Genomic DNA, 17,728 nt, shown 5'->3' on the forward strand with positions numbered 1-17,728 from the left:
TCCTTAAAGCTGCAGTATGCAACTTTGAGAAAAAAATGTTTTTCACATATTTGTTAAAACTGTCACTATATTGAGGCAGATAATCTGTGGGGGGGAAATTAGGAGAAACAACTTATCGTTACAGGAAAACCATTTTTCTGCCGTCATCAGTGGCTATGCTAGCTAGCATTAGGTGTAGCTTAGTAAAGAGCAAGTGGGAGGGTGTGAGAAGCAAGTAGATGAGCATGACTGACAGCGCTAAGACCGTCCTCCTGGCTCTGATTGGTTGTTTCTTGATGAGTGGTGCATTTCTGTATTCCGTTTTAAGTCAATTCAGCACTGCTTTTCTGTATCAGATCGGTATTGGCCGATGCTAAATCTCAGATATCGGTATTGAGAGTGAAAAAAGTGAATCAGTGCATTCCTGGTAACAATGTGGCAAAAATGTAAAATAAAAAAAAACAAAAACAGGAGGTGGTGGGATGCATTTTTGCAAGTCTCTGTACATCTCTTTCTGCTGTATTGTCCTTCTTTTTTCTTTTAACACAAAATGATCCAAACACAGAGATACTTGGTATGCAGATTACAATTTTATTTTTGGTCCTTTGCTTTTCACTGCTGTTGCTAACCCCAGTTTTATTTCTGGAAAACAATAAAATGGCAAACGACAAAACACGGTCACATCCACCTGAACAACTGCAGCATATCCCGACACTACGGCGGTCCCACTATTTACAGTTTTTAACTCCTGGCGAACAGGAGGACCCAACCGGACAGGTGGCAATTTCCCTTTACCTCAGCGCTACTACTGTTTATACCTGAAAACAACAAATCTGATACATGTGATGATAAAGAGAGATGGCGGTGTGAAGGACCAATCAGGAGAGAGACTTTGTTCTGAGTTCAAAATAGAGCACTTGCAGCCCAACTGTTGCCTAGATACACAGATTACAGGCAATTACAGCAACAGATTACAGTGGGGAGAAAATAGGTGGTACTGTCAAAGGAGTACAAATTACAGTGTGTGTGTGTGGGTGACCGGGTGAATGGCAGCATGCGTGACTCTACATGTGTTTCATACAGTAAAACCGAGCATTAGCGCAGATGTGTGAAAATGTAAAACCAGTTGGTTAATAAATATTTTCTTATCTCCGTCTGCATGTCACCGCACTGATGAGGGTCTCACACAGGGTCCTCTATGTGGAAGTCATAGTTATTATTTTAAAATAATGTTGATATTAAAAAAAAATAAAAATAAAAGTGCTAAATTGTCAAAGACATAAAATCCAATCTAATTAAAATAAAAAAGCATGCCCTTTTCTAAGTCTTCCATTTCATGTCTAACAATATATGGAAAAACAAAAAAAAATTACAGATAATAAAATAATCTACAAATCTTAGGTAGTCAAAGGAACATGGTATATTACAGAGCGTCATTGGTAATTTAACAAAAAAGTAGTTCAAAGAAGAGTTGCCATCCATATTTCTACTGTTTTCTTAATTAAAACAAATCAAAACAACTACCTGAATAACCACAAAGCTTATGAAACCAAGTCGCTTAGTCAGGATGGAGATATTGCTGCTCTGTAAAACCCACAGCATAGACCACTGAATCCTCTCCATCACTGGACAGTGATTGAAAACAACAGGCAGTCTACAGCCAAACTCAGTCACCACCCCAAAACTGAAGTGGAATAAAACGTTGCAGTTAAAAGAGACAAGAGGTGTTGTGACGCAAAATATTCACCAATCACTGTGACTCCAATTGAGATTCCTTGTTTTGTACAGCTTTGATCTGTCGAATGAATTCAGATTTCTCTCTCTCTCTCAAAAAAACACAACAAACATCATAAACAGTTGGAAAAAGTTTGTAACTCCTGGATGAACTGAAAATTTGACTTTCGATCTTTTAAATCTTATCAGTTAATTTGAACGTGGCAGTAAACAGCTGTCGTGCTCCAGGCAACTATCCAGTCAATTAGGATGTAATTTTAATAAAATAAAGACAAAACAATTACAGAGATGAATGACTTGAACTGTGTACAACTTAGTGCGATTAGTGCGATTTGCAAGGTTGCCATAGCTACCTGCAATAACAGTCTGCATGTGAATTTCTCAGATGTTAAAAATATGCTACTGTGGGTTAAAGTTTACTCACTTTATATCTGCTAACATTTTTATATTAGGCATATTTCTTGACAGCTGCAGCTGCAAAAAGATTTCTACTTCTTTACCATGAAAACAACTTATGTTATCCGTTAAAGTGGGAGCATTTTGGATAACAAATATACTTTAAGAGTTACAAAACCAAAAAAAAACAACCTTCGGAGTCTTATCTGCCTAAAACAGAGAGGAGCTCACATATACGAACGATTACATCTCGTCTGGGATCGGAGAGCGCGATTGCCTGCTTTTGTTAAAGTAAAATGTGTTTGAGGAAAAGACCTATCCAAAGGTATTACATCAAATGAATCTGAAGCTGCTTACTGACACCGCAGGAAAAAGATGGAGTAAGCACTCTCTGCTTTGATCTGTGCAGGAAACGTGTTTGAGCTTCTTGATAATAGGTAGCTGAGGAGGATGGATTTCTTTTTTTCTTATTCAGCAAAAACCATTTCTCTTTTTGAAAGGATTACAAAACAGCTGGGATGATAAGGACCATCCCAAACGTACGGGATGAAACACAACGTGGTTTGTGTCGAAGTGGAGACAGATTTCTCTAGCAGGGATTCAGCAGCTAAACGACTGAGGTGATGACAGGTTTTGGTTTTGGAGAGACACAAAGTACGTCGAGCAGGAAAATTTGCTCTTTCATTGTAGGATTTAAATTTTTCTGTCCGTCAGGTAAAAAAAAAAAAAAAAAAGTCTACTGATAACAGCAAATCTCATTAATAAATAGAAAACAACTTGTCTCTTAAAATGTTCCACCTGAATGTCACTTATGACAATATGTGCCAGATGCAATTATCTTTATTCAGTGCAGGAGCCAAATGAAGGAGACTGTTTGACTGTACCGACCATGTGTTACATGAGACTGCAGTCTGGAAACTGCCGGTATTTTCAGATGTTGATTGGGGAAAAAGTTCCATGTTTAGACAACACAGCAGCTGTAGTTGTCATGCCGGGCCACTAGATGGTGCTGATAATTTAACATGTAGTCAAAACTCGTGCATTTTTGACCATCAGCTTCCCCCTCACAATCGTCCACCTCATTTAGAAAACAGTAACCTGTCTCCAACGAACTAATCGCTCTAGCCTTAAAGCATTATTCACAAATATTTGCTCACACAAACAAAAAAAAAAAAAAAGGGGACACACATTTTTTTTACACCACTGTATAATGTCCTTACTTATTGTTTTTATGTTTATATCTTGATCTCTACCGTCAGTTTTATTTTGTTTATGTGTTTTTTTTTTTAACTTTAAATAAAATTATTGGGAGGGAGAGAAAAAAAAAAAGCATGTAAAGAAAAGAAACGGAGCTGCAGATTAAACAGCCTTCACCCACTTCAAAATAAGAGCATGAATGAAGAGTGGGTAACCAAAACTTCAACAAAGATGTTGAATTTCATTTAATTGAAAGTTTACAAAATAGTCCAGTAAATAATCAGTTTGGGATTTATCTGGAAAAATTAACTGAGGGGAAGCTAAGTGCGCTAAACATTTTCAAGCTAGCAAAACTACTAAAGCGCAGAGCTAAAAATTAGCACCGCTATTAGCAGATTAGCAGAAATGTGAGCACAATTGAACCGGAGCAGAAATTAAAACTTCTATCCGTTTCCTGACATATGTTTTGTTTTTATTTAGCACTTTTCTATTCATGCTTTCATCGAGGTGACTTCTGTGTTTAAGGTTGACTTCTCAGTTCTTGTGCTCAATCTTTTTGTCTCACAGGTGGTGCTACTACTGCAACTATCATGAGCTACAAGTATGAAAAAAAAAATCATTTCCAAGTATGATGTTATATATGTTCTTTAAACTGCAGGAATACATCTGTGGTGAATACCGTTTGTGGTAGTTAATGGTGTAAAGTATCATCTTAGGTAGGGCAAATTCACTGTACAGAAGATAAAATATAACTGGATTTTTCAAGTTCGATCCATTTGGTTGCCGGTCAACCGCACCAAGCTGAAAGCTGTCTGTAAACCTTACAACTTACATTATACCAATACTTTTATTGTGTTTGATCAGTCAATATAGTATGTACTCAATAAGCTATCTGGTGTGTTATTGGGTGTGTGTTAAAATTATAACGGTTGTGTGCTGAACAAATACATCCCACAGTCAATAGCTCTGTTTTTCTGCTTCTTCACGTTAACTGGGTCATTTCTCTGGGTCTCATTTTTATTAAAGAGTAAAGCTGTTATGATTATTTCTAATTATCAGAACTCTTCAGGTGCCTCTAATGTTCTTTAGGGCTCATAAAGTAACCCAGTTATGGCTTAAAGTTTTGTTCAAAAACACCTGTATTTTAAGGAAATCTTAAGAAAGTAATTGTTATCCTTAGAAGAACTTCAGTAATAAAAATAAATCATTTTTTTAGTCCAAATTCGGACTATAAAATGTATAAATTTGATGTGTTTTGAAGATGGTGATGGAAGACTTTAAAAAGAAAAATCAGAGTTAAAATGTGAACGCACTACACAGCATGTGTGAGTCTATAATCCAATCAGAGACGACAGGGAAGAGATGTAAACAAGGGGTCAGAATCAGATTATGTGCCTCTCTCTAGGAAGCGGGTTGCACATTTTTCACTTTAGCCAGAGTAAAAGGCATCTTTCCTTCTCCTGTATCTGGCGGCTTAGTTATCACATCCCTGAATCCCCTCCACTTCGAGCCCGGCTCCCCCCGCTGATCAGCTTCCCTCGGTCGGTGGAACAGCCGCTCTTTAAGGTTGGCCTTGGGCAGGACCCAGACGACCACCCCCATCACAGCCAGCGCGGAGCCCAGGCACGACAGCCCGATCCCGGACGCCGTGCTGAAGTGCAGACCCCTGTTGTAGCTGATGGCCTGGGGGTCCACGAAGAACAGGTCTCCCTCGCCGAAGGACTCGATTTTGTGGGGTGCGGAGTAAGCGACGGAGAGAGACACAACTCCTGCCGTCAGCATCAGCAGACCCAGAGCCAAGGACACCTGTAGTTAGCAAATACACGAAAAGAGCTGAGGAGGTCATTTCTATAGGTTGTGCTCTCTGCATGGAGCTCCAAGGTTCTTATTATGAAAGGTTAACCATATTAGAGAGGGAAAAACAAAGCAGGAGGTCTGCATGAACTCCCCTCGACGATACAAATACCACAGGCTCATTCAACATGTCTGCAGTCTCTCATGAAGAGACAAAGCGCAGAGTACACAATCTCTTAGGCTCAAGAAGTTAGCAGCTAGCAGAAGATAACAGCTAACAGGCACTAACAACTAGCAGGCGCTAACAGGCGCCAGCAGCTAGCAAGCAACAACAGCTAACAGAAGATTACGTTTCACAGGCACTACCAGCAGGCATTAGGCAATAATGGCTAGCAGGCGCTAATGGCTAACAGGCGCTAAAAGCTAGAAGGCAATAAGAGGTAGCAGTCTTTAACAGCAGGCAATTTTGATGTGTAAAATTTTACCAGCTATGTGTTTCTATTAAGTAGTTCTCCCTATAAAATATATATTTCTTTAAATTATATAGCAAAAAACCAACAGGTTTGGTCAAATTTTACCCAGGCAAAAATTTACCAAACGTGGTCAATTTTTTTTTAACCAAATTTATTTTTTTATTCTCCTAAAGTGGAGAATATTTTTTTTAATTCTCCACTTTAGAAAATAAATATTACACAAAGAGGGAACCCCCCCCGTTCAAACAGTTTAATCAATCAAGTCAAGAACAAAGTAAAATTTGGTCTTTCAGGGCTTCCATAGAAGGCTGTGCAGAGCTCAGTGAGTTTACCTTCCAGACAGCTGAGTTCCACCACAGGGCGGTTCTGTGGCTGTGGGCTGACCCCCGGTTCTCTGGGTCCCTCTCCCACACGGAGGACGAACACTCTTCATAGAAGTGATGCAGATAGGAGCGAACTCCAAACTGAAGACAGCTGGAACCCGCCTGGAACAGCATTATGACCAAAGTGACTACAGCACACGACATGACAAAACAAACGGCCCACGTGTAGTTTTATTTCTGAAATGTTGCCATTTTTATGCCAGATTGAATGAAAACTGTACAAAGCCTGTCTTCAGTCAGAGGCTTCTTCAAATTTTGCTGTAACACAGACTGCTACAGCAGATCTTTCATACTTACAGCCATCAATATCTACCATCACTGTTTAATTAAATAAGTTCCAACAACATTTAATTTCCCTTTGGGATCAGTAAAGTATTGTTGAATTGAATATGCTTTGAACTATAGAGACTTGGTGGAGCAGAAATATTCAATACATCAAATTAAATTCCAGATGATTCTCAGTTGTAATCTAGCTAGCTAGCTCACCTCACTGCAAGAAGATTCTCCTCCTGATCCGGATGTACAACCTTCAGGACACAGCACCATTGTTCACCTCTTTAGCTAGAGTAAAAACAAAGAGTAAACAGGTGCATGTTATATCTGGACAATAAATTGCTCAGTAGTTATTACAATAAACGATAGTGTAGTTGTTTTGAGACCACTTTCAAATAACAAACTCAAAATGGCATATTAATGCAAGTTCACCCCATCAAAGAAACAACAGACTTTCATTTTGTAAAGAACACACCACACTGGAACTGGACGATATTTTAAATATCCAAAATAAAATAAAATGTGACAACGTGAAAATAAGAAATAAAATGGAACTAAATGCCACACACAACCAAAACCACCAATCATATGTGTAATTCCATAAACAAAATTGCCATTCAAATAAATATTCATCATCAAAATGGAAATTATCGAGCTCATTTGAATTTATTATGTGATTAATTGATTTATTGATTAGCTGCATGTTGCGACATGTTTAGCTGTGGCACACATCTGTGCGAATTCACCTGAATTCAAAAATTTGAAGAAGTACCTTTGTGTTGCAATTACAGCTGGTGGTTTTTCTCTACCGGGTTTGCCCGTAATACTTTGTAAAAGAAAAAAAAAAAAAAAGCTTTTAATCTCAAGGGTTTTCAAGTCTGGGAACAACGCTTTACTGTGACAAGGTTTCCTTGTCACGAAGTATCTTCTAATCAATTCTGTTTAACTCTGTCCAAATGTCAAAGGTCACCATTTGATTAGGAGGAACTCCGCCCCTTTAAGTCTTTTACAAGTTTCCTTCTTGTGTTGATTTGCGTTTAGCTCCGCCCATCTTCCCCGATAAAGAAAAGCATCCCCCTCCCACCACATGATGCTGCTACCACCGTGATTATTGACAGGGTTTTTGCAAAATAGAAAGTGATGTCATTTCCAACCTCGCAATTCCTATTGGCTCGTCACATCAAATCCACCCAAACAAACACTGAAGTCTGCGTTTCAACCACAGCAACAACAAAAGCAAAGCACAATTGGTTATTCCTGTATCTCAGCAGAGACACGTCATGCATCGTGACCTGTGAACTCATCATCATCATCATCATCAGCCGCTTGCATGACAATGTCTGACAGCTACACTGTAAAAAAAGTCAGTAAATTTACGGTAAAAAACTGTAAAAAACCAACAGTTTTTGACCGTCGTATCCAAAAACATTGCATTACCGTAGAAATTACATGGAACTACCGTAAGTCGAAACTGCAAAGAAAGTCAGTAAATTTACGGTAAAAAATTGTAAAATGCCAGCAGTTACTGACCAGAATATTCACAGCATTATACTGCCGTAGAAAATACATGGCATTATCATAACTGAATAAACATATATCCTAAATAATTGTGACAGTCACGAATGTAGAAAATACAGAAATATAGTGTAAAAATATAAGTAATTGTAAAGTTCTTAAAAAATTGTAATATTGCCAGCAGTTAATTACCCTAAACTTAACAGTAGCAATCAGCCAAAATTACAAATTTTGCTGATGTTTAGATCTACAATGTAAAAGCGTAAACAAGACTGCAAAATAATTTTTTACAAAGAACAGAATGCTGGTGTGATATTTTGGTTTCTTTTTTAATAATGCCTTTAATACACCAAACTGAAATCTCAGCAGTAGACCAGGCATCGATCTGGCGATCCACCGATTGCAAAGCAAACTCCTACAGCCAACGCCACCATCATTTATGAGAGCATTTGATCATTAACATTAAGAGAACTGTATGTTAGCCCCTCTTGCTTGAATGAAGCTGAAGTTGGTTTCCAATTGCTGCTTCCAATTTGGGAAATGGCTAAAGGGCAATTCCACCTAATTTTTCACTGCAATCAGCATCTTTAATTTACTCTAGCTAAAAAACTACAACACCTAGACTCTTCAAATCTGGACTAGATTATTCTCAACTCATATCAGAATATTTAGAACCAAGTGTGGGATTTGTAAAACCTTTATCTGATTTGTGAAACTTCAATAAAGAACAATTCTAGTGTTATCCAAAATCATACAAGTTGTAAAGTCACCCATCATTGAAGTTTCACAAATCCCACACTTGGTTTTAAATATTGTGCTATTAGTAGAGAATAGTCTAGAGCAGGGGTCCCCAAACTTTTTCCTGCGAGGGCCACATAGCTGTTCCTTTCTCTGCTCGGGGGCCGGTCTTAGTTTTTGGAGAAAGATACCTTAGAAACTTATTGTCGGCGGGGGGGGGGGGGGGGGGGCTGTTCTGTCTTTGAAACTGTCGACGGGGGGGGGGGGGGGGGGGGGGGGGGGGGGTTGCTGACTACGACACATTCGCGGTCGCTTTTAGATAGATTTTTACCCAGAATGGAAATGGAAAAAACCGTGAGTGAAACGGTGACTGGGACTGACTAGTATATATTTGAGGGAAAGTTAGTTTAACATCTGCTCAAGAGCCCCCTGGTGGTTGAAGAGAAATCCACAAACCAGAAAATACAATATATGAAAAAATACACTGAATGCTCTCTGGTATGAGGAGGCGGGCCAGATCCGGCATTGCCAGACCAAATGACGCAGGCCGTAGTTTGGGGACCCCTGGTCTAGAGAGTTTTTCATTTTGTTATTGTGATAAATAGTAGGGTTTACAGTAAATGGAGACTGTTATTTGTCATGTAAACAAATAATTATCTAGTTTGCATTGCTGCTTGATCCTTCAGCATCAGCAGCAAGATTCTTTTAACTCTGTTCCTGTAGTGGTGTCCTGAACTCAACACAGTAAAGTCACTGTGCTAACTAAGGTTGCTAACTAGGGTGCTGAGAGCCCAGTAGGCCTGGTCCTTGTCAAGATGCTGCTACTGTCTTTGAAATCAAATTTCTGCTATTTTTGCACGTTCAGGAGGAGAAGGGCAACACATCACAGGTGAGTCCCTTTCACGGTTTCAACTGAAGTTAGCTAACTTTAACCAACTGACAAAGAAATGTGTAGTTTCTGAGCCATGCTGTTTATGTACATGCACTGCAGCTAGATATTTTTACTATATGGAACATTTAATCTTCACAGATGCAACACTTCCATTAATGTTTCTGTAGGAACGGCTGCATAGATTATATTTCTGGTCTACTTCAGACTACATGTGCTTAAAGTTATTGTTAATGGCAGAAGCAACTTTTTCCAAGTTTGGTTCAATAATTAATTTGAATTACTTTGAGTGTGAAATGTTCATGCATGCAAGTTAAATCTCTGAAGAACATGTTAGCTTTTGTTTCAATATTTTGGTAATACTTAGAAGTATAAAGCTTGGCATCAGAGATATTATTTAATATTTTCCTTTGACCTCTTGACTCTCACACCCAAAATACTTGCACTAAAGTCACTGGGTCCATGACAGTTGAAGGATTTGAAGATAAGAGAATTTAAATATTAATATTTTACAGCTTTTCTCAGTTTGGGTGCATCTCTCAGAACAGAATTGAAATTCTTAAAACTACCTGTTCAATCTTCAAATTACTGTGTCACTTCTGCACATCAAAACAATTAGTTTTGCAAGTTTTGCTTTTGTACATCATGTAGCTGGTTATGTACACTTCTATGCTTTTATAATTGTAATTTGCTTTTATCGTCTTGATCAAAATATGTTAACCCTCCTGTTGTCCTCGGGTCAAAATGACCCGCCACTGTGTTAAACCCCCCCCCCCCCCAAAAAATCCCCTAAATGTAATTTTTTTAACTTGAGATTTTAAGACTTTTCCTAGATTGGCCCAGACAATAGAAAAAGTTCAGTGTTGCTTTTATTCTCATTTCCATGTAAGCTGTACAAAAAAAGGTACAAAGATGGTCTTCAGGTCAAAATGACCCGTGAGGCAAATGGAGTTGAAATCAAGGTCACAGAGTTATTTACAAACCATAAAATGTTACAAAGTTTTAGTTGTGTCTCAGATCAATCAGTAGCAGAAGTGAGCAGAGAGTGGAAGGCCAATTTTCCGAGCCACAATGCCAGTCAAACTCTTTCACACCTACTCAAGACTGATGCGATTTGATGACCGTGAATCAAGACCAGCAAGACGTATGACAGACAAACTTGCAGCCATAAGAGAGGTATGGGACAAGTGGGTGGAGCGGTTGCCCTACCTCTACAATCCAGAGCCTGATGTAACAGTGGATGAGCAACTGGTTCCATTTAGAGGTAATCTGTTTTCATATTTGTAATAAAAGTGATTTTCACTATTGATTTCTTTGACTGTTTTCTGTGACACTGATACTAATCACTGATGCTAATGTCTTTTGTCCAAAGGTTGTTGTCCTTTCCGGCAGTATATGCCCAGCAAGCCAGCAAAATATGGGATCAAGTCATGGGTGGCTTCTGAATCAAGCTATGCTTGGAAAATGCAAGTCTATACTGGGAAGTCAACCAGTGGATGCCCAGAGAAGAACCAGGGGTTGCGAGTTGTGCTTGATGTGACAGAGGGACTGAGGGGTCACAATGTGACATGTGACAATTTCTTCAACTCTTATGAACTCGGACAGCAGCTCCTGAAGAGGAAGATCACCATGGTTGGTACAGTTCAAAAGAACAAGCCTGAGCTCCCACCTGCACTGCTTGGGTCAAAGGAGAGAGAGGTCTTCTCCTCAAAGTTTGCCTTCACACCCACCACCACTCTAGTTTCCTACCTCCCAAAGAAAAACAAGAATGTAGTTCTTCTGAGCACACTGCACAAAGACGGCGACATTAGTGACCGTGAGGACAGGAAGCCAATCATCATCCTGGAATAAAACCGAAACAAAGGAGGTGTGGACAACCTAGATAAGGTGATTGGAGCATATAGCTGCAGAAGAATGACTGCCCGCTGGCCCCTGGTCATCTTCCACAACATCATTGATGTGTCCTCCTACAATGCCTTTGTGATTTGGATAGAGATCAACCCAACCTGGATGTCTCATAAGCACAACAAGAAGAGGGTGTTCCTGGAGCAGCTAGGAAAGGCACTTGTAACTCCACTCATTGAAAGAAGGAAGCATGTCCCCCACACAGAAGCCTCAGCAGCAGTTGTGAAAGCTATTCAGAGTGCAGCAGCTCCTGATCAACCTGAGGATCCATCTACCACAGCCACTTCCTCAGCTAAGCCAAGTAAGAGGAAGAGATGTCAGTTCTGCCCTCAGACTGTAAAACACATACTGTGTGCTGCAGGTGTAAGAAATATATCTGCAAAGGCTGTGCACTTGCATACTGCCCTACATGTGCCAATTAGTTGAATGGGTTATGTTATTTTTCATATTTTTGTATTGTACATCCTCTTGTTCACTGGAGAAAAGTAAAAGAAAATTAGTCACTGTGATGAATAAAAATGCATTCGAAACTCATTTTGCACATTTTTTTTCTTAAGCTATAGAAATTCAAGTGGAGAGGGAAAAGTCAAGTATTCACACATTTTGTGGTGAGTGACAATATACAAGATAGAATTTGGTGTTTAAAATTCAATTAAGCTGCTTATATTGGGGGTTTATTGAAGACGGGTCATTTTGACCCGGAGGATAAAGGGTGTATACAGAAAATGAGGACAACAGGACAACAACGTGTCTGTGTTGAATTCTCAACTTCCAAAATAGCATCAGTTCATTGTGTAAGTCTTAACATGCATAAGTCTTAAAGTTGTCATAATGTGAATCATATATTAATTAATTTATATTCTATTATTTTCTAAATCTGTCCTGAATTGGTAAATTGCTCCCAAGTGAGTCCTGAGTTTCTCTAACAGGTCAGTGTATGAACCATTAGCTCAACCAACGATCAACCAGTTTTCTGAAACAGATTGGAGGTGCATCTTGTGAACCATCAGTTGGCAACATTATGCTCTATATAGTCAGAACACAACACAATGTTACATGTCTGAGAACTGATGAACAAGTATCTGGGCAGAGTGAACAGCCAGAGAGAAGAAGAGGAGTGAGGCTGAGGAGGAAATAGTTGGGAGGAAAGCAGAAGAAGAGTCAGAAGAGGCTGAGGACATCTGCCAGTTTCCATCAGTCCAACATCAGGACATGGCTGAGACCCACAACATGATGCTGATGGAGGTCCTCCCACCCTACTGTTCATTCCTTAACCCCACTGAGGAAAAAAGATTCCTCAGTGGAGTTAAGGAACAAAGTGACTATGGAAATTAAAATGTAATGTAATTTCTACAGCACTGTACAGTTTTCCTTGAGGAGATTGTCCTGTGGCTCCTTTTCTACTTTTTTTGTTCTCTGCATTTCTGTCTTTTTCTTTCTGAATCACCATGGCATGGTCCATGAATAAATTATAGCAAAAGCGTAAATCAGTGTTTCTCAATCCTGGTCTTCAGCGTCACCCTGTCCTGCAGGTTTAGGTATTTCCCTTCTGCCACACACCTGAATTGTATCTCTGGATGATTAACAAGCTTCTGCAGTACTTGATTGTCATCCAATCATTTGAATCAGCTGTTCTGGAGTAGAGGCACATCTAAAACATGCAGAGCAGGGGGGCGTTGAGGACCAGGGTTGAGAAACACTGGCGTAAATGATCCTTTTGTAGTCTCTTCTCATGACTAATCGATTTGACTGTCTTATCTGTACATAGAGAGACTATAACTTATTATTTTGAGTCACTGATATGTTAACAGACAGGATTTTAAGAGCTGAACTAAGGATTTTGAAAGCAAACAAATGCTATTTTTCCTGTTTCTACAAATTGTTTTGAGAAATGCGCTTACTGTTTTGTAAATGCCAACAATGACTCGAGAAATGCACCAAAAGTGACTGAGAAAAACTAACCTAGCATAAATTGTCTCAGCTGTATCAATTTGTTTGCCTGTATGAAAAGTGTTCACATTTACAGCTTTGTTTCTGCTAGCTTGCAGGAAATGTAACTTACATAAATGGTTGAAGACAACCTATTGGCCTTCATGAGACTCAGATAAATGGTGAGTATCTATTTCATAAATTGCCTAAAACAGTTATATTTGTTTTTAGTTTGTGTATTTTGTCTGGTTGCAGACCAGAGGATCACACCTGTTGACAACAAACAAAGGTTTAACTACTGAATTTTCAGTCAGAAATGATCACACCACCTGGTTGAAGTACCTGTGTCCATATGCAAGTCAACAAAGGTGAAACAAACATTTAAGCGAATAAGATGTTCATGTAGTGCATCTTTCTAACTTTTTCTTTTTGTTTTCCAGCAGAGAGGAAACACCCGATTGACAACATGCGAGTCTCAATTTCAACCTGTGACTGGGAAGACTACAACCATCCTGAGCAACGTCTGATCTCAGCGACTTGTGACTCTCAACCCAGAACAAGAATCCTTTTATCACCATTTTGTCTTCTACAATATGTTATCTCTTATGTGGACACATACTGTTTGTTTTGTTTTTGTTTTCCAGATCTCAGTAATACCGTGAGGAAACTGGACATAAAATAGAATCAGTTCTTTTTTTAACTTGACTTTTTAAATAGAAATTGTTTCTTTAAGTGGATTACTCGTAATCTGTATTTTTGTTTAATTAGAAATTATTTTCTTTATAACTTTCTGTATAGAAATGCTTGACAAGTTACACTTCCTTGGTTGTTGTACTATAATTTGTATGGTAAAATTCTGGTAGGAACAGAGACCAGTAATTTACCATAAGTTTTTTTTGGGGGGGAGGGTTTACAATAAAATGTCAATATATCATACAGTCTGGATGTGTTTTTCACTCATGTAGATATTATGCCTCAGTCAGCATGACCGTATTTACTACGGCAAAACCACATTTTATTTTTTTTAAAATATTTTAGGAAGTACGGTATTTTACCGTATTTTAAAAATACGGTAGAATCCTGCATTTACAACATACGGTAAAAAACTGGCAGCTGTGGTTGCCAGAATTTTACCGTATATTAAAAATACGGTAAAATCCTGCATTTACAACATACGGTGAAAAACTGGCAGCTGTGGTTGCCAGAATTTTACCGTATTTCAAAAATACGGTGAAATCCTGCATTTAGCAAATACGGTAAAAAACTGGCAGCTGTGGTTGCCAGAATTTTACCGTATTTTAGAAATACGGTAAAAAACTGGCAGCTTTGGTTGCCAGAATTTTACCGTATTTTAGAAATACGGTAAAAAAATGGCAGTTTTGGTTGCCAGACTTTTACCGTATAAAGACGGTAAACTTCTGGCAACTCAGCTGCCAGTTTTTTACCGTAAAATGAGGCCGTTTTTTTTTACAGTGTACTGTTGGCCTGAGCCTCCCTCTCTCACCACCCACGGATGAGTCACCCATGTCCAAGTGACTGTGTGGAGTCTTCATGTCCCCTTGTTGCTGATTCATTGACCAGTTTGCCTTGGAGCAGAGCTTCTAATGAAAGACTGTGCCTGGATGCTGTTTCACAACTAAAATAGTAAAAAAATAATAAAATAAAAAAAAGAACGAGAGGAAGATTTCACCATAATATGTCCAAAACTGGAGGAACCTGCTTACTTGTTCTATTTCTATGTTTGATTTTTTTTTTCTTAAATAACAAATTGTTTAGTAAAAGAAAGTAAATCACACAGATTTTTTTTGTTGTTGTTTGAAGGGAAAAAGAGCAAGCCACAAAAACTACAGTCTTGTATAAGTGTTCATAGCGTTTTAAAACATTTAGTCGCATTACAGGAAGTGCATATTTGTGAAGCCTGCCACAAAAATTGTTATTGCGATAAACAACAACGTTGTTTTGAGAACATTTCCGAGTAATGACATAATAATGCAAGAAGGCATTTTCAATATCAATCATCTTTAAATTCTAATGAACATTTAACACTGGAAGTGAAAGACATGTTAAATATCCAAACTGAACACAGGTACAGAAACAAGAAATAAAATGAACAATAAACAAAATTGTCCTTAAAAAAACAAACAAACAAAAAAAAAGGCCTGATTGAGATTGAAGCACCAGACTGAAGACTTTTGTCAACCAGTTTTTGGTAGAAAGAGAAAAAAAATATAAATCATGCAAATGGAAGTTATTGAGCTGGTTTTAATTTATCATGCTATCAAGTGATTTGTTGTTTACTGTGACAGGCCAGATGAGACCTAAATTCAAAGTCACTAAGTGGGAGAAAACCAAAACAGTTCGTCATCCAGAAAACATCTGCCCAGCTGTGAAACACAATAGTGGCAGCATCATGGTGCGGGGATGCTTTCTTCAACTCTGACTGGATAGAGTTGATGGAGTTCAATAAAGAGCACTGCTAGGAACAAAAGTGAAACAAAAACTGAAGCTTGTGGTTGTGAAGTAAAAGTCTGTGGGAAAGTTCAACTTTGAAATCCACTATACAATCCTAATGAATAAACAGCGGAGGAGCGGGCAGCTGGTCTCTCTGCATATCTTAAACAAATTATCTATCCATCCATCCATTTTCTGTTCACCCTTTGTCCCTAATGGGGTCGGGAGGGTTGCTGGTGCCTATCTCCAGCTACGTTCCAGGCGAGAGGCAGGGTACACCCTAGCTATTTATATTTCCACTTTATAACCTGAACAATCCCACAAGTGTGAAAAAAGGAAAGTAACTGAGCCGCATTCATTTAGGACTTCAGCCCGGAACTGTCCGTCGTGCTGAAAACTTCGCTTCAGGCAGAGTAAAGGTAAACCGAACCCGAAATTGTTCGGATACACCAGACTTTATTGGCCCAGCTTCAAATTCGGCGGTTACCTCCTATGACGCAGACAGAAAGTCGGGTTGCGGTCCAGACGTTCACGTGCCCCCCGAACCGCCAGGGCACGAGCCGTCCTGCGGTCGTTTTAACGCGTCGCTCGCCTCGCACCAGCTAACCGCCGCCACGGCTTCACAGCGAGTCACCGCAAACCGCGCAGCCTCTTCCCCCCTTCCGTCAGTCGAAGGGTTTCACCGCACTCACCTCCGGCCACCCATGAGCCCCGACAGGTTGTGGGGACCGCCAGGAGAAAGCTGGGGGCGGGGGGGGAGGTTCGGTCTTACCTCTCCTAGCCGGAGCGGACCGCTTCTCTCACTGGGCATCCATCTGTCGTCGGACCGCTTGATCTCCAACTGCCGTCGATATTTAGGTCCGCTGAGTCAAGACACTGAGCATGCGCGGAGAAGGAAGGAGAAATATATTGAGGAGACTCAGATTGACTGTTTTATTATTATTATTTTTTAAGATTCAGAGAAAATTACTTGTTAAAGTTTTCACATTCTTTAAACTTGTTCATGTTTCGTCAACTCAAATGTATTTTATTGAAAACGTCCAAGCTGTGAAAAAAAAAACATACATGGTGTTGAAATTTACTTTAGCAGAAAAAAATCTGAAATCAGCTACCCTACATAATTCATTACAATAAGACCAGCGACTGTTTTCATGCATCCATCAGCTGTAATCAGCCTGTTTCTGCAGAAGAAATTAATTCCCACGTTACTCTATGGAGATGATGTGTTCATGGTTTTGTGCGCTTTTATTTCTTTTTTTTACATTTTGCTCTTATCTGACCTCTTCCACTTCTTGATGAACCTCTTATTGTTTTCTTCCAACAGTGGGTTTCTCCTTGCATAAAGGCCAGATTTATGTAGTGCAAAGTTGTCCAAACACATTTTCTGACTTTTTTATGCTACGGTTCGATTCAGTCATAAGGGAAATGTCCTTTTCTGCCCAACTTTCTCGTATTTGTGTTGCAAGTTTTAGAATTGTTTATTTATTTGCAAGAAGATCAGACAGGAAACGGGTAAAAAGAGAAGGTGAGAAGACACGCAGCAACATTTTAATGGATTTTTATGGTGTTTCTTGTTTCAGTTCTGTTGGCCTCTTGTCAACTCTACCTATGTGTCTCTACTCATTTACGTGATGTGTTCATTTTCCGCCACATATTTTGCACGTTCTTCTTTCAAAATTTTTGTTTTGGTTTCATCTGACCTTTCACCGGTCTGTCGAGTCCTCATATCCTGCTGCAAACTGGCTTCTGAGTTTTTTTGCAATAATTGCGTTCTATAACTGTTACAATTGACTCGAAAACCAAAACAAATGAGGAGAGCTAGCAAACCAAATGGAAACAAAAGCATCTTTGTGTTGATAGTTGGCAATTGAAGGCCAGCCATGAGTTTTTGTTGCATGCGGGGGCAGGGGGGGGGGGGGGGGGGGGGGGGGGGGGGATATGGCAAAAGATTGAGAGATTCTCTCTTCAAACCGATTTGAAACAATACTGAGACCCTATGTGATCCCAGCGGGTTTACAAATCAGCCACAACCATTAAGTGTTTGCAACAAGCCAAGTATAACAAACATAAAG

General features: G+C 39.3%; 1 protein-coding gene across 2 annotated transcripts; it reads right to left on the bottom strand.

Annotated features, from left to right (window-relative positions):
- Positions 1–547: 547 nt before the first annotated feature.
- nrsn1l (neurensin 1-like) lies at positions 548–16,562 on the bottom strand. 2 transcript variants are annotated; one of them, XM_032581521.1, is made up of 4 exons: positions 16,429–16,562; positions 6,443–6,517; positions 5,906–6,058; positions 548–5,112 (listed from the first exon to the last, which is right to left on the bottom strand). In XM_032581521.1, exons 2-4 carry the CDS (start codon positions 6,500–6,502, stop codon positions 4,708–4,710), a joined length of 618 nt encoding a protein of 205 aa, XP_032437412.1. In that variant the 5' UTR covers positions 6,503–6,517; positions 16,429–16,562; the 3' UTR covers positions 548–4,707. The 2 variants fall into 2 exon arrangements, with proteins under 2 accessions (XP_032437412.1, XP_032437413.1); XM_032581522.1 differs by lacking the exon at positions 16,429–16,562 and adding an exon at positions 16,144–16,407.
- Positions 16,563–17,728: the final 1,166 nt, after the last annotated feature.

Source organism: Xiphophorus hellerii, chromosome 13 (assembly GCF_003331165.1).
Source record: "Xiphophorus hellerii strain 12219 chromosome 13, Xiphophorus_hellerii-4.1, whole genome shotgun sequence".
Taxonomy (NCBI): Eukaryota; Metazoa; Chordata; class Actinopteri; order Cyprinodontiformes; family Poeciliidae; genus Xiphophorus; species Xiphophorus hellerii.